Source organism: Truncatella angustata (genome assembly GCF_020726525.1).
Source record: "Truncatella angustata strain MPI-SDFR-AT-0073 chromosome Unknown BKA67scaffold_1, whole genome shotgun sequence".
Classification (NCBI taxonomy): Eukaryota; Fungi; Ascomycota; class Sordariomycetes; order Amphisphaeriales; family Sporocadaceae; genus Truncatella; species Truncatella angustata.
Genome location: NW_025763381.1, coordinates 4,107,233 through 4,130,791, shown reverse-complemented (window position 1 = coordinate 4,130,791; position 23,559 = coordinate 4,107,233). Strand labels below are relative to the sequence as shown.

At 50.9% G+C, this 23,559-nt stretch overlaps 9 protein-coding genes across 9 annotated transcripts; 3 read left to right on the top strand and 6 right to left on the bottom strand.

Moving 5' to 3' along the window:
- Positions 1-292: 292 nt before the first annotated feature.
- BKA67DRAFT_530256 (Ser-Thr-rich glycosyl-phosphatidyl-inositol-anchored membrane family-domain-containing protein) lies at positions 293-1,680 on the bottom strand (the record flags this gene model as incomplete). Its single annotated transcript, XM_046099213.1, has 4 exons — positions 293-323; positions 835-1,202; positions 1,260-1,387; positions 1,458-1,680. The coding sequence occupies 4 exons, from the start codon at positions 1,678-1,680 to the stop codon at positions 293-295; spliced, it is 750 nt and encodes a 249-aa protein (XP_045964272.1).
- Positions 1,681-5,764: 4,084 nt separating this feature from the next.
- Positions 5,765-7,751, bottom strand: BKA67DRAFT_41481 (KH domain-containing protein). The gene is made up of 2 exons (XM_046096782.1): positions 6,029-7,751; positions 5,765-5,960 (listed from the first exon to the last, which is right to left on the bottom strand). Exons 1-2 carry the CDS (start codon positions 7,467-7,469, stop codon positions 5,938-5,940), a joined length of 1,464 nt encoding a protein of 487 aa, XP_045964271.1. The 5' UTR covers positions 7,470-7,751; the 3' UTR covers positions 5,765-5,937.
- Positions 7,752-8,656: 905 nt separating this feature from the next.
- On the top strand, positions 8,657-10,139 carry BKA67DRAFT_546989 (uncharacterized protein). The gene is made up of 2 exons (XM_046101423.1): positions 8,657-9,128; positions 9,182-10,139. The coding sequence occupies exons 1-2, from the start codon at positions 8,757-8,759 to the stop codon at positions 10,058-10,060; spliced, it is 1,251 nt and encodes a 416-aa protein (XP_045964270.1). The 5' UTR covers positions 8,657-8,756; the 3' UTR covers positions 10,061-10,139.
- A 935-nt stretch (positions 10,140-11,074) lies between these two features.
- Positions 11,075-11,665, top strand: BKA67DRAFT_589768 (putative Deoxyuridine 5'-triphosphate nucleotidohydrolase; the record flags this gene model as incomplete). The annotated part of the gene is made up of 2 exons (XM_046104506.1): positions 11,075-11,312; positions 11,406-11,665. 2 exons carry the CDS (start codon positions 11,075-11,077, stop codon positions 11,663-11,665), a joined length of 498 nt encoding a protein of 165 aa, XP_045964269.1.
- A 342-nt stretch (positions 11,666-12,007) lies between these two features.
- Positions 12,008-13,835, bottom strand: BKA67DRAFT_666994 (Ribokinase-like protein; the record flags this gene model as incomplete). The annotated part of the gene is made up of 5 exons (XM_046108604.1): positions 13,285-13,835; positions 13,216-13,226; positions 13,079-13,158; positions 12,686-13,016; positions 12,008-12,620 (listed from the first exon to the last, which is right to left on the bottom strand). The coding sequence occupies exons 1-5, from the start codon at positions 13,351-13,353 to the stop codon at positions 12,008-12,010; spliced, it is 1,104 nt and encodes a 367-aa protein (XP_045964268.1). The 5' UTR covers positions 13,354-13,835.
- On the bottom strand, positions 13,624-15,310 carry BKA67DRAFT_41337 (proliferating cell nuclear antigen, N-terminal domain-containing protein). Its single transcript, XM_046096772.1, has 4 exons — positions 14,877-15,310; positions 14,389-14,818; positions 14,035-14,324; positions 13,624-13,976 (listed from the first exon to the last, which is right to left on the bottom strand). The coding sequence occupies exons 1-4, from the start codon at positions 14,916-14,918 to the stop codon at positions 13,959-13,961; spliced, it is 780 nt and encodes a 259-aa protein (XP_045964267.1). The 5' UTR covers positions 14,919-15,310; the 3' UTR covers positions 13,624-13,958.
- A 500-nt stretch (positions 15,311-15,810) lies between these two features.
- BKA67DRAFT_530250 (Mysoin-binding motif of peroxisomes-domain-containing protein) lies at positions 15,811-18,121 on the bottom strand (the record flags this gene model as incomplete). The annotated part of the gene is made up of 5 exons (XM_046099212.1): positions 15,811-16,586; positions 16,646-17,103; positions 17,159-17,646; positions 17,704-18,011; positions 18,055-18,121. The coding sequence occupies 5 exons, from the start codon at positions 18,119-18,121 to the stop codon at positions 15,811-15,813; spliced, it is 2,097 nt and encodes a 698-aa protein (XP_045964266.1).
- A 1,326-nt stretch (positions 18,122-19,447) lies between these two features.
- Positions 19,448-19,885, top strand: BKA67DRAFT_510579 (Rab5-interacting protein-domain-containing protein; the record flags this gene model as incomplete). The annotated part of the gene is made up of 2 exons (XM_046097336.1): positions 19,448-19,513; positions 19,595-19,885. The coding sequence occupies 2 exons, from the start codon at positions 19,448-19,450 to the stop codon at positions 19,883-19,885; spliced, it is 357 nt and encodes a 118-aa protein (XP_045964265.1).
- A 238-nt stretch (positions 19,886-20,123) lies between these two features.
- BKA67DRAFT_653334 (uncharacterized protein) lies at positions 20,124-22,721 on the bottom strand (the record flags this gene model as incomplete). The annotated part of the gene is made up of 1 exon (XM_046106347.1): positions 20,124-22,721. One exon carries the CDS (start codon positions 22,719-22,721, stop codon positions 20,124-20,126), a length of 2,598 nt encoding a protein of 865 aa, XP_045964264.1.
- Positions 22,722-23,559: the final 838 nt, after the last annotated feature.

The following is a 23,559-nucleotide window of genomic DNA, read 5'->3' as shown; positions in this document are numbered from 1 at the left end:
GTACAGTAGCATCTTGCGATACCCACTTCGTATTCATTTTGCGACAGACTCCAATTTGTTTTTGGGCGACAGAGTTTCATGCTATGTACAACAAGGGATACATGGTAAATACCACGACTACAGCTAATCGTTTCCGCAAGCCGTCTGCTCACGGCATTCATACTTCATGTTTGGCTCCGAGCAGCAAACCTGTTAATGAGCTGTCCATGTTTTGAACGCTTGTTGGTATTTATTGTAGAAGTAAAAGAAAATAAATAAATAAAAACCATTTGGCTGGCAGGCCAATGCTTCTCTAATTGGCAACCGCAGCCATGATGTTTGCACTGCATATGCAAGTAGGTTAGATCTTAACCAACCATAGATCAATGCCATACTAAATGCGGAGAACATTGCTTTTGCACAACCTGCCAGCACAACCTCTAGCAGTTTTGGAGATACCGTTGTACGGACCAACAATATTTGATACCGGCTGTTGGCTGGGGACGAAGATCAATGTACGATATTAGAGGTTTCTTCTCGTGTCATCTGCGGCCACGTTCAAACGGACATATTCTGGGTGTTTACTTGAGATCTAGAACGGCTGACTAGTCGTGTAGTGGATATCATATTTTCGTGTTTAAAAAAATTGCCTCTAGATTTGTCCCTATGCCATACAACTTCCTCCATGACCACCGCATGATGCAATATGTATATGCCCGCAGGCCCTTTTTTGAGACCCACCGGATCAGGATTATGCACAGAAGGAAACCGTTGAAACGTAACCGTGTACAATTGCCGAAATGAAATTATGCCATGCTGAAATCAAAGAACGCAGGATGCTGCGCAACTTCTTACAACATGAAGATGGCAGCGACGAGTCCCAAGAATCCGGTGACACCAACAGCGGCACGGGGAGCGCCGTTGGTGGTGACGGGAGTAGCAGTGCTGCTGGCAGAGCCGGTTGAGGAAGACCTCACGGTGGAGATACCGGTGCCGGTGGCAATACCACTGACGCCAGCGGTGCCGGAAGGCGTGAAAGATGGGAAGCTGGAAGAAGAGACGCTGGCAACGACAGTGCTGCTGACTGAGGCAGTCACGGTGGGGGCAGAAGCAGCGTAGGTAGAGGCGGCACTGGAGGAGCTGGAAGAGCTAGGGGCAGCAGCAGTTGGGTAGCCAGCGGCGCTAACAGAAGAGCTTGTGGAGGAGCTACCAGCAGTGATGTGCTGCGAGGTAGGTTAGTGTCTTGTTTTCCACGATGGAGTTCATATAATGTCACTTACGAAGGGGAAAGAGTACTGGAAGACAGAGCTGTCGCTGTCCAAGGTGATCTTGATACCGTAGGTGGCGGCAGAACCCAGGGAAGAGTCAACTGCCCACGTGTAGCTACCGGCAGCGTTGTCAACGCCGGCTAATGTCAATGTCAGCAGCTGTTCTTCTCACTCGTCTGCATTTACAGATTGGTGTAGTTGGTAACTTACAGGCGAAGCTTCCGAGGTCGACAAGAGTGGCTGCAGTCTCACCACCAAGCAGAGACAGGGTCACGGTACCAGTGGTGTATGTGCCCTGCTGCCACACAATTGTGTAGGTCTCGCCGGCAGGTACGTTCTCGTTCTGGGCGGGAGTAGTCATGGCATCGAAGCCAGCGGTCTGCGCAAAGGCAGTGGTGGCAAAGGCCAAAGCGGCGGCGATGGTGAAGCGCATCTTGAAGGTGAGTATGATATTAGAGTATTAGAGTTTTCTGAAACAGTAATATCACTGAATATTCGATTGGCGTCGAAGAGTGGATTATAGAAACCGCGGGTGAGGCTCTACAGGGCGGAATGAGTGACTTATAAAAAGAGTGACTGCAACGTTTAGGCTGACGTGCTGAGGAGGGGAAAAGAGTGTGGTAGACGAAAATGTCTGAAGATGTTGGATGGGGTGGTAAGAAAGAAGAAGAAGAAGGAAAAGGTGCTGCGGTACCAAGGCTTTGACGATAGAAAACATTAGCCCAGAAGTGGGTAGGCGGCACAGCACAGCACAGGGCGCCTCTTACATGGCGATGTGCTCCACGATGTTGCTGACCACAGGCAGCAAGTGCCCCAGATTCACGTCGCTGGACGGCTGTCTATCTGAGGCCTGGTACCTACTCCACCAGTTTACCTATGTGAAGTTACAACGGATCTGCTAGAAATAACTGCCATGTCTGATCAAAATTACCCGATGAAGGTCTGTTCCATGCGCCCAAGCTCCACGCTTTTGCGGGCTCGATGGGACCATTGCTAAAAGGTTAATCTCCCGTTGGAGCCAAAGGAGCATGGAAGCGAAAGGGGCATGCTCTAGTCTAGACTATATTAAGGCAGTCCTAGGTAGCTCTCAGACGAATGAGAGACCGTCGCAAAATCCCCTGCGTCAATAAGAGAGACGGGACTGTCGGGCTGAGCTTCCTTCATCCCTCGGGGCTTATAGTCATTGGACAGACCAGGTCTCGTGCAGAAAAGCCCCTGACAAGACGTTATGCGATCCTTGTTTGAGCCAACATGGGCAATCTCTTCGCATTTTACTAACTATGTATTAGCGCCAAATTCGTGCGTCCATCTACTGTAATTATTGACCACCATTCTGACAGCTAAAATGCTTTACTGGTCACTGCAGGTAGGCTGGGCTTCTGGAGCCAGGCATATGCGTACGGATCCGTACTGGGCCATTGGTGAGCCCAAGCTTTAAAGAAAAACCTCCGCAGGTTGATTGTGTTGCGTATGCGACAATTTTGCCTTCTGTCAGATATTTGTCCTTCATACAAGATGCTGCGTCACAGTTACCCACCGTGGTAAATTGCTGACTGGGTTTTTGGCGGCAGCTGCTTTACTCGGTCCAATTTCCAGTCCCACTAGCCGGAAAGCTTGGCAGAAGTTTGTCCGCGCTTCCTAGTCAACTTCCAGGTTTGTTTGCACAGCCCAGACCTCTGCCATGATCTGACAGCTTCGCCTTATGGCTCGTTTCTTGTTCTAACTTTGTGCATGCCATGGGCTTGACCGCTGATCTTGCCCTGTTCCTTACGATTTGCTTTACTCTGCTTTCCTTTGCTTCACACAGCTACGCGACGGACCGAAGTGCATTCTCAAACCCAAATCTTATATTATCTGAGCGTCCTTACCAAGCCTCAACCCCATGTATCGGATGTCATGAGGTATTTTACCGCAGAAAACCTTCGGCCACCTTACAAACAAGAAGTTGTCGGATCTCGCTGACGCTGAGCATGGACGGAGAGCGCCGAGCGTAAAATTGATACCTAATGCAGCCATTCGACCGCAAACTCATCCCCCCTGACACAGACGCTTTACGATGAAGCGATTCAACTCTTTGTTGGTCATGTACGGACGTGACTGTGACAGCATGTCAGATTTGTGACCTGTTCATCTGGTGCAGACCACGGCTGATGTCAGATTTTAAATGACCCTATGAAGGTTTGCATGCCTGGCATAATTATTAGAACCCCCAACTTGCACGAAGTCAGATTCGTGCGTGTTGCGTTGACCAATCATATCTCATGCAGTAAGACGCTTCTGGTATACCTGCAGAATCGCAGGTGAAGTCGTACAGCATCCAGCCACGATGCACACGTTAGTCATGCGGAGTATGCAGTACATGCGCACCCAGCTTTCTTATGCACTATATAATGCTCAGCCCTACCAGTGCTGATTTCAGCTCGGCCTCCTGTCCATGTTTATTTGCCCGTCGCGATTCTTAGCGACTTTTGTTGGTTTACCCAAAGTAGTCGGGCCGGCCGGCGAGCACCAGGCCGTAGGTTAACAAAACTAAGCACAGATAACATCAGCAAGTCGCGATGATCCCCATTTGACGTTTCAGCCTATGGCCATTTCCATCAGAAAAACCACCCCACAAGAGATCTGACCCTTCAGGTGAACGACGGTTGGATCTGGCACCGTTCATTACAAGCTCAGTCGAGATGGGTTTGAGATGTCAGCCCGCCCTGACTCAGATTCGATAAGCGAAGTGTTTATCGGACAATGACCGGGCCACTTGAGGCTCGGAAATTGAATGTTGTGTATACATCCATCCTAGCGTGCTGCCATAGTCCATGGCCTGGACAACAATGCGAAGCCTGTTTCCTGTTGGCCGACCTAAATATATCTAAGAGCATTGGAGGAAGCCATGAAAAAACAGTTGATGACTATCCTTACGTCAGACGCACGAGAGACTCTGGCCCGCCTTGCTGATGTGTTGCCATATATTATCCCGTATAGTGGCAGCCGGGTATCGCATATTGACAGTCGTATGGTCCATACTAAGCGGTCACAATGCGACATGGTAAGGCTGAATAGGTAAATCTGAGGCAAACAATCGACCGCATATTCTACATTCGTTGCAATACAGTACAGTCAGGTAAGATCTAGGTTTGATTAACTCATGATAACTTGATCCCCAAGTCAAATATGTCAGTGGGCATATTTGATACCTCTGTGACCGAATATCTGATTACCTAGCATATCAAATAGTGCTAACAGGCCGATAGCTTTAGACACCTTGTAATCATCAACTCCCTGCGAAGCTAATTCTAACATTAACCCCCAATCTCTGGCGCGGTAGAACTCGACCGCATCTTCTTCTCTTCTTTAGAAATACGAAACTTTGGTGTCTTTCGGAACCAATGTTAAGAAACTAGACAAGAGAAGCCATGGGAATGCCGTAATATGAAGATCCATCGTCCGAACGCTGAATAGTGGTAATGGCTGGTAGTTTATCTTGTGTTGCGGCTCGGTCGTATTGCCAAGCTTTATCAGTTGTGCTGTCTGGTTGTGCATGTGTCGTATACTCCCTCTCAATATTGCACCTGAACAGTCAACCGCCCTGCTGGCCCATATAACACCTCTGTGTGTTCTCTTTCCAATATTAATACTTGAAAATGATGAGCATACAATCCAACAACTACTGCCCCCATGATCTAACTAATATAATAATATCAAAGTATAACCTTGGCCAAAAATCCAAGCAACTTCCCTACGCAAGTACGTGATACCGCTACATATTTTCAGCCATTCTAAGATTTTCCTATGTTCATTATTACTCAACTGAAAACCACGAGGAAAGACGAGTTGACTGGGCAACTTATGTACAATTCAACGGATAAACAGTGAATAGGTATGCCTGCTTGTTGTACGTGATGAACACTTTATGCTTGTGGGTCTGTGGATGGGGTGGCGTGGGTTTTCATAGGGACAGCATGTCATCGAGTATGGGCAATAAGGGTGGACTTTGTCGACATGGTGAATTAAGCACAAGCTGTCAGACAGAACTGAGGTAGACGAGGTTAAGCAAAGGGCTACAGATTCAGTGAAACGTATCTCTTCTGTCTACATAATCCTTGGAGTAGTACGACACAACGATATATTTCAGAGCAATTCGCCAGTCGTCCTCGCCCTGTTCTCCTCCCAAACGTCAAGATGGAAAAGACATCAAACCAAGTTTGGCAAACGCTCTAGTCCTCTTCGAGCTCTACAGCGAATCCCACCAGATGCAAACCGGTCTACAAGCAACGCAGGATACCCATTGACAATGAATGCAGCCAACAAATGGAAGAAGCAAGGTCACGGAATTGGTAACGGTCCATGACCATCGACAGCTGCCACCAAATAGCATTCGTGGGGCATGTTGCTGAAAGGTCTGCAGATATGGAATACTGATAAATGGAAAGATCTGGTCATTTCCATGCGTATTAAATGTCATAGGTGCCAAGTGCCAGATCCGATCCAGCCTCAGGAGGCAGAACCATAGGTGCTAAAACAAATTCCTTTTTCTGTGATGACCAAGCCTTTGGTTGTCCATCTAACCTTACGCCATATCCACGAAAGCATTCCTTCAAAAATAGAGACTGCAAGCCCCAGGCCCAAGGGAGCAACTGCCGGCTGTGAAGACACAGCCATAAACAACAAATGGTAGGAATGTCATGGCAAGTCATCAAATCCGGTGCTTTTCACTCTCTGCAGGGCAACTCGTTAGCATCTTGTAGAGGAGGTCTATTTGCAAGAACGCGTCTCATTTTACTTACCGAGTCGGGAATATAGCATGTATAGCGCCATTCTGTTGCATTCCTCAGTACCGGTGATCGTGACGAGCCGTTCATTGCTGTTGTCCTGCGGCTCATTGATCTTGATGACACTTCCACTGATTTGTCGAATCTCGTTAATCTTCTGGCCTCCTTTGCCTATGATGGCACCGACCATGTCATTGGGAATGTAGATCTGCTGAGTTAGGGGAGCGCCAGCCATACCACCACCGGGCATGGGCTGTTGAGCGTGCGGGGCACCATGCGGCTGGGGAGCACCAACATGGCCGCCCTGGTGAGGAGGCATATGAGGTCCGGCACCGTACCCGCCTGCAGCAGCTTGAGGAGCATAGTGCATGGGTGCGCTGGCCGCTGGCTGAGGTACAGCTCCGTAGGGTGGCTGTTGATGGGCGCCATACGGATTAGGAGGCAAGTAGTGCTGAGATCGCGGGTCAGGACGTCTGCCGTAGTTCTCACGATGCCCGAAACTGCCGCCGGCCGGTTGAGGCTGGTAAGGGACAACCTGCATGCCACCTGGCACAACACCAGCAGGGCCACCACTCCGTGTCGCATATGCAGACGCGGCAGGACCCCCGAACCGCTCGTTAAGCTGTTCCAAGAGAGTGCTTCCGACATAGTAGGTTGCGATATGCACCGCATCAGCAACTCCCATGACCACGAGGGAACGTTCAGTGGACAGAGGCAAACAGGAGTCGGATGCGTTGAGTCTAGCTCCAGATGCTTCTTGAATCTCGCGAATACGCATACCACCCTTTCCAATGATGGAGCCGATCAACACATGGGGAATCAGCAACCGGAGTGGATATGTCTTTGACTGCGCAGTGGACGATTCTGTCAACGGCTCGTTGTTGAGTGTTCTAATAATCAAACCAAATGCCTTGGCAACGGCATCGACGACGCCGCTTACGGTAAGAATACGCTCCACGGCGCCTTTCTGGTAGTCACTAACCGTGCACTTGGCACCAGACTGCTTGCGAATGTTGCTGACGTTCTCGCCACCCTTACCAATAATAGTGGCAGCTTCGGGGCTCGAGATGACAGCGCGAATATGAATCCATGCCGTCTCGTCATGGGTGTTGGTGCTGTGTGGGATAGAGGCAGCTGTGGTACTGGCGACGGTGGTACCGGCGGCCTTGGCTTCATTGACGTCTGGAACAATGGTATCGCCTTGCTCATCCTTGGCCTCTGTTTTCTCTCCGTTGGTGGTCTCGGCCTTGACTGTACCATTGGTCTCCGCAGGGGGAGTTGGGGCGTTGTCTTCAGGGGTAGCAGGTTTCTCCTCGTCGTCTTCGTCACCGTTCTTGATGACCTTGTCGAGAGCAGGACGCTTAGCTTCGGGCTGGTCGTTCTTTGCCGAGGGGGACGAGGCATCCTCGAGGGGGCGCTTGGCCGGGTTGGTTGTTTGCGAAGGTGAGGCAGACATGATGTCTTTAGTACTTTATAGTCTTTCACTTGGGAGGGTTTGGCGGGAGAAGTTTTTTCTTTTTCTTTTTCTTTCTTTTCAGGGTCGAATGCGTTATTCAATTATCGGCTTCTATCTACACCCTAAGGGTTTTCGAAGGAAAACGTGTAGGTGTAGTGGTTCGGAACAAGAGGCGAGGGCACACTTGGGTGTGAGGAAGGGTCGGGAGATGTATTCGGACGAAGCTTGGTCGAGGAAACAGAAAGGTCGGTATCGCAGACAGTTGAGGTGCTGGTGCTGGTGATGCGGAGCTACAACGTGGGCCTTTGACAGGTTCCGCGTAGACTGGAAGGTGGCCTGAGAATGGCGGAATGGGTGTGGTGGGAAGACGACTCGCTGCCTTGAGAGCAGACAGGCGCAGGATGTGATGGTAATGAGAAGACTTGACGGTGAGGTAGGATGAGATGCCGAGAAAACAAGAGGCAGGGTCAGGTAGACAGACAGTCAGTCAGTGGTCCTCAAACCTTGGCTCCGTCAAACGGGACTAGATATACCTAGTCTCTTTGAAGGGTCTCTTTCCTTTCAATGGGATCGGAGCAGTCTCTGTACGTCGGCTGTGGACAGCTTGCACTGCTTCCTTGTCTGCCAGATCAAACGGGGTTCGCTGCAGAGGAGGAGGTGCAGAAAGGCCTTGAGATGGTGAAGGAGGATGCAACTCGCACGGGCGGGAGCTTTTTGATAGCTCTTGTCCGTACTTTGACCTGGCCAGAAGAGCTCCAAATCAGGGAGGAAGTGAATCAAGGGCAGGGCAGGAGTGCTCAAGGTGGGATATATAATCCGCAGAAAAGAGGTCGAGAGTGAAGTTCCGGGGGAGGGGTGGTGTTCCAGGAGCCTGGTTAGAAACAGTCACAAAAGGGTCGATGGGGGATTGGGGTTGTTGTGAGAGATTGAAGGGGATGATGTCTCACGAAAGGTTGATGTGGATGAAGATCTGCGCTCCACAACCTGCAGTCCAAGCGTCCAGGGCGTTTGTGGTTTTAGGGCGCGGTTCCGAAAACTGGGGTTGTTCCTACCGTGCGAATACTTGTGTTTCTAAATGCCGGATCGCCAAGGCAACATCCAACCTAGCGCTGCCGCCTGCGCGTTTGGAAGTCGTCTGCTTGTGTTGGCGGATGCCCTCCACACTATGGGCAACACTGTGTGCTTTCGTACTATTGCCGTGATCTACACCACATGGGCCCTGGACGCCCACGTCAAATGAATTGCAGCCGTATCGTGTAGGCGTATGATTCCGGCAATGCTGCAGGAATGAGCATTCATCATTGGCTAAGGTGGCATTCCTCGATACATGTGCATGGTAAGACCAGCGTGCAGCTCTCGGTACAAAACTGTCAGACGGGAGTGGCTCCCGCTGTGCAAGACATTCCCACCTGTAGACCGTTGAGCAACGCATACGGTGCAGTGTACGGCTACCCTCCCGTCGTGCTATCTAACAATACTCTACACAACACACCACACCCTATCGCGGTGCACAAACACCTAGTCCCCTCGTCGTCAGGACCAGCTATTATGGATTTCTTCCCTGACAACGAACACGACGCGCTTCATGCCAGTCGCGTCGACGCATCCTTGGCAGAACTGCAACGAACAGTCACAGAGCATGAGGCGACATTGAGCAAGGTCCGTCCGTTGAATTTGAGCGCAATACAAGTTACGACGCTCACATACGACAGTTGCGTGCATCGGCGCCCGGCCGGTCACTCACCACTATCCGTCCAGAGGCTCCCTTGCAAATCACGAAGGCGGCCTATGACGAGCTAGCGTCCAAGACACCGTTTCTCCCATTCCCGGACTCTGTCTTGCCAGCCTTGATTGCTCTCCGCAAAACACATCAGACTGTGGAGGAGACAAGGGCTTACCTTTTGAGCCATGACGGATCAGCAGACAAGGCTCAGAAACGACTTCAAGTTGAGCAGTCCAACCTGAGGGACCAACAGGCACTTTCACAGAGCTTGCAGAATCGCATCCAGTCACTGCGCGATGGACTGGACAACCGCATGGATATGGATCCAGATGACATAGCACAAGAGCGTGTCGCAGAGTTGAAGCGGAAAAAGAATAACTACAATAGGGACACTTCAGACTTACTCAAAGCCCTGAGAAAGTTCATCGAGGGCCACCTTGCTGCAATGTTGGCAGCAGAAGATCTCGGTGGGCCCGTGGTGGGCAATTTGATGGAAATCGACCAAGATAACTTGGCCGCTGGTTTCAGCTCGCAAGGAAAACTGAAGAGAATCAAGGAAAACCAAGACCAGGACAAGCGGCAGAGGCGCATTGACGAGATATGGGGGCAAAGCCAGGAGATGCACACTCAGCGCAACGATGAGAACCGAGATGAGTCAGTGGCGGCGGGTTCTGAGATGAAAGGGCTGACTGAACTGCTACTTAATACCCTCATGGAATCAGATGGTGACAGCACTGCGGCCTATATCCAGCTTGAGAGAGAAACCGCCGCTGCACGCTTCCTTGTCAGATCTAAGGTGGCACAGTTTCATCCTAAAGATTCTACAAGGCTGCGGCTCATTGACTTTGGCAGAGAACTGGACGATTGAGCTCGCTCCAATATCCATCGCATATTCGCGATTGAAAAAAAAAAAAAAAAAAAAAGATGAAAAAAACTGTATAATTTTTTTGGGAGTACTTCTTTACATTGCAATGACGGGCAGGTATTGCTTGACTTTTGATGCTACTATATCCAATTGGCCTCGCTCAACACACAAAGCGGATAGGTATTCGGGATTTTGATCGAACCAGGTACCTGAAACCGAGATCGTTGATGCCGAGTCATCATCACAGATCAGCCTTTAAAAAGTCGCTGACCCCAGCCGTGATGTTGAAACGCCGAGACGTCACAATACTACTACCTCAGGGGTTCTCGATCCGAAAAAGATCTTTTTTTAGCGCGTCAAAGCAGAGAAACAAACAGCGGAAAGTCTCGTAGGGCAGCTAGTCTGTAACAACTGCCGGTAGATGGTTCAATCGCACACCAGTTCTGATGATGGTACCTTGGTTATGTATACGCAGCGAGCTTATCACAGCAATCTATGGTGAACTAACCTAAAGGACTGAGCTTTTAGTGGTCAACTGGACTATCCTATATTTCTAATCTTAGAATCCGGCACGGGACAATTGATACCACGCTCATACGGACAGTAGTATGCTCGAAACGCAGCCAACTATGGGCACCAGAATAAAATACTTGGTTTTGAGCCATATTGCAAGCTATGGCATGATATCGCTTCTTCAGTTCCCATAGTACCATGCATACCGCGAGTAGGACCAGACGATCCGCTGTGGCAGCCCTCTGCTCCCCTACCATCGCGCCCCATCAGAAACCGCTTTACGCGTCTCCGTCGCGTCTTCACCGACACCTCCCCCACCAGGACCATCCAATCTTCCGCCGCCTCGTCTCACCACTAAAAACGCAGCCCATCGCACCCATCTCGTCTCGATCCCACCGCGCAATGAGCACCATCCCCTCCGCAGCCTCGCCACCGACCTCGCCGCCCGCCAAGCGCCACAAGCTCTCCAACTCCATCGCCGAGGTCACCGTCAACAGCAGCAGCATGTCTTCCTCCGCCGCAACAGCGGCAGCAGAGAACGGCAACGGCACCGCCGTCCCCACGCTCGAGCAGTCGCCGCCGCTCCTCATCAAGAAGCTCTCGGACAAGGCCAGGCTGCCCACGCGAGGCAGCGCGTTCGCCGCCGGATACGACCTGTACGCCGCGAAAGACACCGTGATCCCCAAGCGTGGCAAGGTGCTCGTGGACACGGACATCGCCATCGCCGTGCCGGCGGGAACCTGTAAGTTAAAAAAGAATTTTTATATATATAAATAATAGCCAAGCCCTCGATTGACTGTGCAATTGACGCGTACTGACAACACCACCGCGCCAGACGGCCGCATCGCTCCCCGCTCCGGCCTCGCCAGCAAGCACTTCATCGACACGGGCGCGGGCGTCATCGATGCCGACTACCGCGGGCAGGTCAAGGTGCTGCTCTTCAACCACAACGAGGCGGACTTTGAGGTCAAGGAGGGCGACCGGGTGGCACAGCTCATCATCGAGCGCATCTACACCCCCGAGGTCGTCGAGGTGGCCGAGCTCGAGGAGAGCGTGCGTGGTGCTGGTGGATTCGGCAGCACGGGTGCGAACTAAAGGAAGAAGAAGAAGAAGACGAAGAAGAAGAAAAAAAGAAGGAGGAGACGATGGCACCAATAGCGGCTCTCACTAATATGAGGGAAAGGCGTCAAAGCCCAAGCAGGTCGTGGGATTATACCATGAGCCCTGCATTACGGCATTCATGGTTGTTGAATATTGCCGGAAACGGGCACAGAAAAGGCATGAGTGTAATGCGAAGAGGTCCCGTTATTCTAGTATAGAAGATAGACCAATCCGACGACCGGCAAAGAGGTGTACTCTTGTGACCCTTTGACGCGTAACTTTTTCTATTTGAGTATCTAATGTATCCCCAGACGTCGCTTAGTCTAGATCAGTCCATCAAGGCTCAGTCTCCATCTTCTCCGCCTGGTACTCTGTTTCCGGACTCCTCAAGCAGCCCATGTTTCTGACCAACTTGAGCTCGGCCGCTCTGCTTCTTATCAAGTGCAGCTTTGTTTTTTCCTCCTCCTCCGACAATCCCTGACCCAGTCCGGCGAGCTCCTGCTTCACCCTGGCCTCCATGCCTGCACACGTCCGGCTTAGCACTTCATGCATGCTAGCCAGGACTTTCTCGGCAGCCTTTGCTAATGGCAGATCCAACGGCCGCACTTCATCTCCGCTGAGCCAGCTTGGTGTTTCTCTAACTTCCTTTCCAGCATTATACACAGCTTCCCGCATGCGCACAACCATCAGTGCGGCGAACATGTCGCCTGTGCCGCTGAAGTAGCAGTCGAAAACGGGGAAGTGGATTTTGAAGAGGCGTGGCTTGCCGTTCGAGGTTCTTGTCGAACCCACTACGGACATTGTGCGACTCGTTGGGAGTACTTGCGATTCGCCCAAGGGTAGGGAGACAGATGTAATTACAACATGAGGAATGTTGAACTTGGTGTGCAAAACTTCAATAGCCTTGCGGAGAGATGCCGAATCGGTAATCTTTACCTCGGAAAGTTGTCTGATATCTTCATTAGCATTGGAGAATATTCTTCGGTCGTTTTTGGATTAGAGGTGGTAACTCACTCAGCCTCGAACTGGTTTGGTAATATCAAATCTGCATGATGCACCAAGCCCCTGTATGCAGGTACGACATCATCCGCAACGTAGAGCTTACCATTGTCTCCCATGACTGGATCCAAGACCCAGAAGAAACTTCCAGGTTTTGCCTTGGACTTCTCTTTGAGCTCCTTTGCGATGTTACCAACAGCTTCCACTGCGGCGGCGCCAGGTACGTAACCCGAAAGCATCATGTCGAATCTATCAAGGTAGGACTGCTTCAGACCCTCCCAGAGATCTGTGATCTCTTGCGCCGATACGCGACTGCCTCTCCATTGTCTGTAGCCAGTGTGGTTACCTTTTTTTGGCGCAGTCAGTTCCCCAAGTGCGGACGTAATAACTCAGGCGATCTTTTCTTACTAAACTGTACCGTGTTCAGGGCCGAGACATCGCAGCCCATAGATTGTAACACAAAGACAGCGATTTTGTTTCCGACGTGTCTGACAACGCAATCAGCTTTCGTTACATGGTTCCTGCATATTGAAGGCGGGACTTACCCAGAGACGACCTTGAGGTTGAGTTAGCTGGTTTCTGCCTTAGATTGCAAAAGGCGAACATCTTCCTACATGACTGGCTACGGCGAGGACGCTCGTCTCTGGTACTGGCGGCTCGGCGCTCATAGTTTGGCTACCCATTCGGCTCGTCGACGATTGGGAAATTGTGGGATATATTTCGCGGTGGTATTATGTCATATGAGGTTGAAAGCAAAGGGGGCAAAGGGGGACTCGAGATGGAGCCTGGAAGCAAAACAAAAAGAGACAAATCGCTGATACGAAGTACTTCAGAGAACGACCCTATCAAAGACGCCGCTGGTGTAAGCCGTTGGCGTTTCCACGGTCACAATGACTCGAAATTTCTCGTCATATGCAGGGTCCCCTCCGATGAGGCCGACTATCAGCAAGTTGGACAACCCCGCCAGCCCCGCACTAAGCCGAACAGAGATACGCGTTTCCCACAGACGCGCGCAACGTCATGGGGGCTGTTCATGTGTTAAATTGACTTGTCATTACGCTGTCTCCATATCCTATTCCATGCAGTATGTATCTCAACGTCGTGAGTGGTTGTCACCCCCTCTGTTCAAAGGTCCCTGGGCTAGTCTTTTCGGGCCTGCATATGGCCAATATCGTGACGGGACTCAGATAGCTTTTACCGTACCATATCCCACGTGTAGCGGCGCCGAGTGCAATCCGATGGTATATCTCGTGGTCTTCATGTCAAAACGTCCTTCCTTAAAATATTCCTACTCCTCGTCACCAATCTATACATGGGATTAGCATCCAGGTACCACATTGGATGTTGAAGAGTGCAAGACATACCTTTGGTGCCAAGTAGAAACGCAGGTAACTGGTGCCGGCCAAGCCGTATTCAACCAAGAGAGGCACTTCATTAGAGAGGCAAACCTTGACTCTGGTGGATAGAGGCTGGGCTTTGCAGAAGTTTACCAGATACTTGAGAGAGAAAGTGAGAGATACAGGTTCGGTCAACTCGATATCGATGTTGTTCTCCTCCTTCTCGACATCCTGGTTGCTGCGTAGCGTCACCGAACCATTGCCGATGTCGCCGTTGGCAGCGAACTTGACGCCGTCCTTGCTTGCCTCGATGGTGACTAGTTGGAGCCATGTGTTAGCTACAAGTGACCCTCAATCCAGATAGGCATAAAACCAACTCACCAGATTCAGACATGGCCATCAGATCAGTGCAGATTCTCTTGAACTCAGCACTGGGCATAACAATTGTAGCAGCGTACTCGGTCTCGGGGATGCCCAGGTGCTCCTGGTCAATGTCCATGAGCTTCAGGTCGTACTCGGAGATACGGTCGTTGTTGGAGCTCTCAAAGACAAGGTTGAGGGAGTCGGGGGCATCCTCAGCCTTCAATGTGAGCACGTCGTCGTTCTGGGCGGCGCGCAGCACCTTGGTCAGCGAGACCAGGTTGACACCGAGGGCGATGTTGCGATCGCATCGGTAGGGAGAGAACGATTCGGCCTTGTACATCATGGAGACAAGGGCGACGTGTGAGTTGTCCATGGCCTGCAGCGCGAGACCCGAATCGTTACAGTCGAAGTTGCAGTCTTGGACCAGGTCCTTGATCGCATCGACGACCTGGCTGGAGTCAGTATCGCGTTCTTCGTGGGCTTGGTCAGGAGAGATCGGGGTTTACCTTCTTCAGGTCGTTAGCCTTCTCGAGTCTTGCTTCAAGCATGGTGGCGGTCTGTAGACAAAGATTGTGGGAGTTGGGGATGTTGATGGCGGGGAACCAGTAAAGGACTACGAGGAATTGACGTCTGAGTCGATTGGGAGAGAAGAAGTATAGAGTGTTGTATGTGAGAGGAAGTCAACGGTTCGAGATGGGGAAGAGGAAGACGCAGGTACAAGGTAGCAAAGGAGGGCTGCACCCAAGCTCAAGGCATCAAAAGAAAATGGGATGGGATGGGGCAACGCGACGCGTCTAATCTAGGAACCGAACCGGTTTAATTGAAAGCTGAGGGCCCGACGCGCAGCGTTCCAAGGCTTCCCTAGCGCGTGTTTCGCAGGCACTTATCAACGCCTTCACCTGTTTAACTAGCCCATGGTTCGTGCCAACAAAGGATATCAAAAATTTGGGCTATACCAAGATGAAAGGTTCAGTTCCTTAAAATTCAAATCTCGTTGACCTGCTGCTGTGTGCCCCTAACTTGGTAGACGGCCACGGGTCGCAAACTGTAAGCAGTTTACTGTAGCGTCAACCATCCAGCATCCAAGAAAGCCTGCTACTTGCACAGGCTAGGGAGCTTAGAGCTGGCACCACACCTGTGTCTATCAAGTATAGTCAAAGGAATATTGATCATTAAGTATGCAGCCGGATTTCTATGTACAAAGTAAAACATTAACCTCAACAATTCGAATGTGGCAAGGCTGCCTTTTCCCTATGCAATGATCATAAAGAGGCACGAAACGCCCCTTGGAGCCTGTACGCCAGAAAGCCCAATACCAATCCGCGGTCCCTATGTCTATCCCCATGTGACGCCTATGCAATCGTGGCTGATATAGTTCTGGTATCGCGCCTTGAATGAACGCTAAATGAAAATCATGAGGATTTGTCAAATGCTCGTCCGCTATGGAAACGGCATTGATACCACCCTCTTCTTCAAGATGGGCCCAAAGCTTTGCCTATTACTGGGGCTTGGACTTTGTGCTGCAACAGATGCTCCTCCCTTTGTGTTTGTGTCCACAGTGGCGTGTAGGCCACGGCTCTTCAACACGTCTCGCAGCTCGCCCATGACATGACCTCTCTGCATAGCCTGTGCCCTCTCAGCTTCCCTGGCTTGTCGATCCTCGTGCGCTCTTGCTATGCGCTCTGTCCGAGTAAGCGTGCTCCTCGGTCGTGGAGCTGCAATTGCTTCGAATGTCTCCATGACCATGGGCCGAGGACTTGTGGGGGAGCTGTCGTCTGCCATGCCTGCCGGTGGCAGTTCACCGCCAGTAAGCTTGTCCCACGCAGCTGATACTCCATCGTCCGCGTCACCGGACTCCTCCCGGACTGCCTCCATAGACGGATCAATTGTGGGCGACATGATGGAGCTCATGGAGGAGACTCGACGCTCGTTTTTGTTGATGTTCTTGGCCAGACTGGCCTTGCCGGCTTCCCATGATTCCATCAAGTCTTCAATGTCTTTCCCTATGTTGTCATAACGGCTCATAAACATATGTCCCAGTTCCGAAACATCGTCGGCTGTGTCTAGTGTCTTCTTGGACTCTTCTAGCAACGAATACATCTTGGCTTGAATAGTTCGAATGTTCATATTCATGCCCCCGACCTTGTCGATCTGATGTTTCCACTTCATGTGGCGTGGGCTCAACGGACTTGCGGAATTTCGATCGCTCCCCGTTGCTGCGAGTAAGTTAGCATCGTGCATTAGTCGAATGACAATAGTGTCCTGGTATCCGTACCTCTATCAGGCAAAAGAGCACTCTTGAGGTTGTTGTAAGCCTCCCGGGTCTTGCTTTGACAGTCTATAATGCCCTGCAGTGCTGTCGTATAATCCAGAAGCTCCGTCTTGCTCCCCGTACTTTCGAGTGACATCAAACCAACGAGGAACATTTTCCGTGTCTCTCTCGATAGTTGCAGCGTCTCACGGAGCTGCCCTGTTTTCTGAGCGTCGTCTGGGCTCATGTTGACATAGCGAACCATATAGTCATTGATCTTCTCAGTGTCACACTTGAATCCGTTGTCGTTGGACTTGAGTTGCTCCTGATGAGCGAAGTCCCTGATCACTTGTGCTGTTTGGTAATAAATCTGTATGACATCTTGAAAACACTGGTTGAGTGCCTGTCGCAGTTTCAAACTCTTCAGAGCTTGGCCGTTGTCGTTGTTTTCCAGGCGACTGATAGGAGGCAGCGGCAGAGACCTATACACATGTCAGATAATGCTCCCAAGAGAAATCCCGACCCATCAAAACCTACAGTCTATAGCCGCGTCCAATAAGCTCGACTTCAAATATGAAACTTAAGGCCGAGCTGGCAATGCTATCAAGCTCAGAAGAGCTCCGCAGGAACTTCCTCAGCTCGTTCAAGGTCTGTTCGTGGATATACTTGGCCCACTGACGCCGCATATACGTCCTCAGTGTCCATGCCACAGCACCGAGCCCAACAGCAGCAACCGTTATGCGCCTTAGCGAGATGATCAATGTCCCCCCAATTATGAACCATCTGATCAAGCATGCTACAGTGAAGCCCAGCGCGCCCGCAGCCACGGCACCATTGGTGGTCCAAGGATTGACCTTGATCTCCTGAAGCTCCTCCCGTTTGGTAGCGTCCGTCGGTAAAGGTGCCACGGAGGCGGGCCCAAATGCAGGTTGCTCATTAAGCAATGTCGAGGAGATGACCAGAAAGTTGAGCTCTTCGACGAAGCTTCGGGCTTGTTTCGCATGGGCCACTGAATCTATTACGTTCTGCAAAGATAGGTTCAGTGCGAGAACCGGGTTACAACTTTGGAAAGAGGGTCTTACTGAATATGCACCATGTATGTCATCAAAAGGTATATTCTTAGCGATCTTGGAAACACCCTCCGTCAGCGCTACATTGAGAGTCAAGCCGCTCGGTATCTTGCCGCGGAATCCTATCCTCGGTTTTACCTGCCCCCTAGGAGCAAAACTTGGCCGTGGGCTACCTGGCGGTGAGGATAATGGCGTTCCGAGCGACCTGCGCCGGCCATCTTGACTGCTTCGATCCGACTCGGTTTCCTGTCCTGTGCCTGCTGAGAATGATCGGGTTAGCAATATGGGCGCCATGGTCCAGCCCGAAGCGCGTCGACAGCCTGGAAGGGTATATGATGTGGTACAGAAATGCGCCGAGCATACCTTCACCCTCGTAGATATCCCGTTCTAGAGCGTCGTGAGGACCGCCAGGTTCATAATTGGTCTCCATGAAATTGACTTGTCGCACGGGCGATGTCGTCCATCTGCCACTAGATTGTGTTGTCTCTCAGTTCATAGGGGGGGTCGCAGTCGTGGCAGGTATCACAGGTTCGTCGGCGGTTCGTGGGTAGCAGCAGTGGTCCAGAATAGATGCAAACATAAAAGAGAAACAAAAGAATAGGGACTCGGGCCGTGTGGCTTTGTTGTTGTTGTTGTTGTGGTGGTGGTGGTGGTGGTATCGTTATTTGGGCGTGTGTATAATAGTGGTCAAAGGATATTAGTAGGCGTCGTACTGTTGATTATTTTAGATTATTGTGTTGTTATTCGTACCGTACCGTACTATACTCGGGAGCGAACGCGGGCGTCAGTAGGTAGATAGATAGCACCCAACGTTAAGTGTAATGTGTTCTCGTTCTGATTAAGCGTAGTATTATGGACAGTAAACTTCCCTTTAGGAGTAGGTTCATTAAAGATGGCCGGAGTCCTCAGTAGAGAAAAGCCCCGAGAGAACAGGATCCCATGGTCAGATTGTTCTAGCGGCAAGGGTTCGTCATGGATTCGGATGGGGTGTCCAGGGTTTGTGGCCGCTGTGCGGTCCGGGTGCCCCTGGGGAGGGAGCTGGGGTTCTAGAGCTTCGGTTGAGATCCTAATCGGCATCAGGAGGCCGTTCTACAGCGAGATGAACACACTCATTACCTGCGCTAGGATGGCGAGACCCGCCACCGCTGGAGACCTCTACAGTGCTGTACGGATCCGTACGGAACACGGACCAGTGGAGTTGTTACTGTAATGTTGAAGCTTTAGCCGTTTGCGGGCCGCTGGATTTTGGAAATGAGACAACCGTGAGTGCATACATAATGTCATTTGCACCGCTTGCCTGCAATGTCCGTACGGAGTTTGCAAGTCGTAATAAGCCCCTGAGAGGACAGCGAGCCACTGACGAGCCTCCCCCCGCTGGAGCAACGTTGATTCCGCCTGGAGAGTACAGTGAGTGAGTGCGGAGTACTACAGTACCCAGCCGTGACGAGGCGCGGCGCTACGCTATGCTTTCACAAGTATTACCTAAATTCCCCAAAACCCGAGTACCTAAGCACCTAAAGCTCATCCGAGCTCTAACCTTAGCCTTGCCTTGCATAAACTACAAGTGCCTTGGCTGCAATTGACGTTCGGTTTGGTTTGGCATCGCCGTAGCCTCCTCTGCGCCTGTGCAAAGCCATACTGCGACAGAGACGTCAAACACAAAGTTCCCACGGATAAGAAACATTTGCGCCTGCGACAGTCGCCATTTATTCATTCGGCAACACCCAACTAGAGCCGAACAAGCCGTTTTGCAACCATGTCTACCGAACGCGAGCTTCAAGTTGCGCCCATTGTGCCGGAGTCGGTGATGCACAACAGCAGGGTAATTCACAACCAATCCCCGAACTACACTCCTCAATAGGCAGCACGCGTTCACAGGTACGCTGACACCGGGTTGCTACAGGCCCTATCAAATGTTCAAAGCTTGACAGCATCGATATTCGGCGTGGCCGCTGGCATCCTGGGCCTGGAATCGTACAATGGCTTTTTATTTTACCTGATCTTCTCCATCCTCACCACCGTCTTGTTCTACACCGTCCGCGTGGCCCCTACGTCGCTGAAAGCTGGAGCGAGTCCTTTCGATACGAGCAGGTATTTCCGAACACAGTACGAGTTCTGGACCGGAGGCGTATCTGGTGGGCTGGCTGGCTACATCTTGACATGGACCTTATTCTACGGGCTGGTAAGAGCTTAACGAAACCACTCAGCAAGGGGCAAAGAGACCTGTACAAGGCAGAACTGGCGTTCAAGCTATGACTCATGTTGCTTGAAAGACGATGAGCTGTGAGAGCAAATGGGCATCGGCGCCATGCTTATAGTAAAAATAAGAACTCCTTCGCCAGTACCTAGGTGCTGGTAGCTATCCAACAGATATCCAGTCGCTCAGTAACACCCTCTCCAACCCATGTTTGTTTCGTTCTGTGTTCAATGACCTATTCTGCTACTTCTATTACTTTTCCAATGTACCCCTCTAGACCTGAACTCCCCTGCTTCCCACCTTCCAAAAGCAATACCCGTGAGCCCAGTTCTATCCACTCTCTGTTCGTAAGCAATTCCAGCGTAACAGCATATTCAGAGAAGTCACTGCCACTATCAGACTGTGGCCGTTCGAGCTCTATGCTGTCAGCCATGCTGAACACGTCATCATGCTCATCCGCTTTTGTTGTATTGTGTGCACTGTCGTTGTGGAGATATCGAATAACCTTCAGAATACGTGCAGCTGCCCGCACTGTTGCAACATAGATATTGACAAGACTTCCCACAGAGAGCTTGGTAACGCCGTCGTCCCTAAAGACAGCTCTAAGACCGGAAGCTGCTTGTAACGACAGGCCAGTGTCCAGCATGTGCTGACTTGGGATAGCAAGGACCTGCCCCTTGCGAATGACGCCGCCCGTCGGTTTTATCCTTTCGAATATGGAGTCGGAATCAGACGGCTCTTCCACAGGCTCATCAAATACAATCTGAAGGGTGCCAGCCTGGCCAGCTTCCATTGTGCGCACCGGCAACCTCAAATTGCGGATATTGACCACCGTAGCATTGCGCCATTCGCCTTTGACGCTGGAGGCAGATACAGCATTCTTCGAGGCAAACCGGGCCAACTCAGAGAATGAAGAATGGGAAATGGACAAACCGTCCCCCGGCGAAGGATGGTCGCGTGGTATCAGCCTTCGTGCTTCGTCCTCGTCTGCAGGAAAAGGACCGAGTACCACCTTATCACCAATATGAACAGTGCCGAAGCGAAGGTAACCAGCAACTACAATGGCACTCTTATCAGATGCGTGATTTGCCAGCTCATACTTATCGTCCACGTGAAATAGTGCTGCTGGTTGTTCTGGGTTCAGAACCTGAGGGGCGAAATCCCTAGCAGTGGGCGCAGGAGGCATTGGCAAGCTGTTCAGCAATGCATGAATAGTTCCTATCCCCTGCCCGGTGACCGCACTGGTTAAGACTATTGGAACAATCGACAATAGCTCGCCCGCCTCGGCAATCGCTCTTGTTATGTCCTGGTTGACCTTCTGCTGGCTGCTTTTGGGAATCTCAACTAGCTCTGGGCCGTCTGCTGGCATTGGTGCCAGAAGCTTGGGAGTCCGACCTTTAGCTTTGATTTTAGTTAGAATGGTGTTCAGAGTTCCCCTGAGCTTGTCTTTGGTCGCAAGGTCGTATTTGGTGATCAAGATGACCAACGGTATCTCCAGCTGTAAGCAGAGATCCAGATGCGCAACTGCCAAGTCTAGACCGCCAGACATATCAGCAAGATCATCAGTGGTACCGGAAAGCGAATGAGATCCGCGGCTTGGGCTATCATTGCCATTGGCAGTGATGCAGAGAAAGATCCAATGAGGGGCCCAGCCAACAACCCCTCGCAAAATGGTGCGGCGGTATCGAAGATGACCTGCTGAATCCGAGAAAAACACGAGCCTACCATCTTCTGCATGATCGTGAATATCTGTCCAAGAATCGACGTCCGCGCCAGCATAGTTGTAGATTTTTTGATCCTTGTAGCCAATGAGTTCTTGCGCGACAGAAGACGTCTGCCCCGAGACAACCTCGTGGCGATGCTTCAAAAGGTTGATACGACTACTTCCACGACCATTATCTAATGACCCGTTGGCGAGAGTACCAAGTAAGGAGGTCTTCCCGGAAGTTGTTGGGCCCGTCAAAGATACACGAAGCTGCTCTGTCCGAGACACAGTCACTGCATTCATAAAATCTTGCTGCCGAGAAGCACCCCCACTGTCACCATCAGTGTCGTTCAGTGGCTCGAGGTTCGGCGTGACGAGAGCTTCGGCAACCCATAAGTCAGCTTCGCAGCGGTTTTGAATTGGGATGGCCGTCGTGTTCGCATATTCAGTCCATTGGCAATGGCCCACGAGCTTCATCCGTTGGACTTCTACCCGGCATCCCAAACTGGCCGCCATAATCTTTAAAGTCGTCATACTCTCGTCCATCTCATCTTTGGTCAGTCCAACGAAAGTTCCATCATCAGAGACGCCTATTTCATACAGCGCTCCATTCGACTCCTCCAACCCAGGAAGGAGTTTCTCGGGCTTCTCCAATAAAGATAAATCCAAACTGTCGCTATCCTCCGGCAGCCTTGGAATTATTAGATCCCCTCTTGCTTTTGCATGATTCGGAGACGATTGCTGTAGCCTCCAAAGCAGTTGGGTTGTAAGCTGCGCAAGACGATTCTGCCGGGTCTGTGCCGAAGATGTCGGCGTATTACTCCCAGACTTACTAGAAATGACGGGCCGTGGTCTCGATTGCTGCGAACCGACTCCCCTTGATGTCGTAGTCATGGCATCATATCTGCGACGTGGGCGCAGAAGTAAATGCAATTTGTACTCGATCGGCCCATCTTGAGGTTCAGCATCGAGTCTCTCCACATTCAACCCTGGACTTTGCTCCGAGTCGTCATCATTGCTTGCCGAAGCGGAGCGCTCTGCAGCATGTTTCTTGTCTGGATCCTCGGCTGCCAGCCACGGAGAAGATACACGTGGTGGGTTAGGGTCGAACGTGAATACAGATGCCATGACGGAAAATCGTGTAGTCTCAATATACACTTAAGTGATACCGTGTTGTTGATCTTATTGCATAATACCGCTGTAACCGTGTGATCATTTCGAATGTTTTGCGTTCACGCAATAGAAATAGAAGTTTGTGTGAGCAGGGACGGAGTACTTGGTCGTGAATGTTGATCGCGTTTTAGTAAATTGTAATGAGGTGACAACTGTGGTAAACTGGATGACGAGATCTGAAAGTATGAGTTCCAAATATTTATGTGTACTGTGTGAGAGAAGATCTTGTTTCTTTCTCTGAAGGAACTTCAGCTTCCACCAGCCTCCAGAATGGGCAGTGATAGTAGTGTACAGAGAGCACGCGGTGACATTGAGTCACATGGCAGAAAATACCTTGGCAAGCGACCGTAATGATGAGTCAGATATACAAGACAAGAAGCATGCTGCTCAGATGCAGATACTAGGAAGTGTTATTTCAAAGCCAGCCACTGTGGAATGTTGGGACCTCGGCGGCTATTGCAACTACACTGCGTGCTTCGCAATAGAATGAAAGCTAGATGTTGCACCGGTTGATGGCACCACGGACACAATCTCCAATGCGCCCCTCGATTTCGGCCAATGCCGGTCACGGACGGCGGTCAGGACATGTTCAGACACTGAGCGGCTCAACCTGGAGGTGCTCCGAAGAGAGCCATTGCCGCTTGGTTCGAACCACCACCAACGTTTCTGCGATAGCTAAACGCCACAGAAGTCGCGCTTTCATTTAACTTGGCCATCTCATACTGTGACATCTTAGATTCAAACAAACAAAGAAAGGACATTGGCTGCATCATTAATTACCCCGTATTGTAAG

Excerpts from the sequence above, each read along its gene's own strand:
- BKA67DRAFT_41337 (XM_046096772.1), bottom strand. The coding sequence starts at position 14,918 with ATGCTTGAAGCAAGACTCGAGAAGGCTAACGACCTGAAGAAG. Across the intron at positions 14,819-14,876 it reads AGGCTAACGACCTGAAGAAG|GTCGTCGATGCGATCAAGGA; the intron begins GTAAACCCCGAT and ends GACTCCAGCCAG. Across the intron at positions 14,325-14,388 it reads GATGGCCATGTCTGAATCTG|TCACCATCGAGGCAAGCAAG; the intron begins GTGAGTTGGTTT and ends GGCTCCAACTAG.
- BKA67DRAFT_546989 (XM_046101423.1), top strand. The coding sequence starts at position 8,757 with ATGAGCATTCATCATTGGCTAAGGTGGCATTCCTCGATACATGTGCAT. Across the intron at positions 9,129-9,181 it reads ATGAGGCGACATTGAGCAAG|TTGCGTGCATCGGCGCCCGG; the intron begins GTCCGTCCGTTG and ends CACATACGACAG.
- BKA67DRAFT_41481 (XM_046096782.1), bottom strand. The coding sequence starts at position 7,469 with ATGTCTGCCTCACCTTCGCAAACAACCAACCCGGCCAAGCGCCCCCTC. Across the intron at positions 5,961-6,028 it reads CATGCTATATTCCCGACTCG|AGAGTGAAAAGCACCGGATT; the intron begins GTAAGTAAAATG and ends GTTGCCCTGCAG.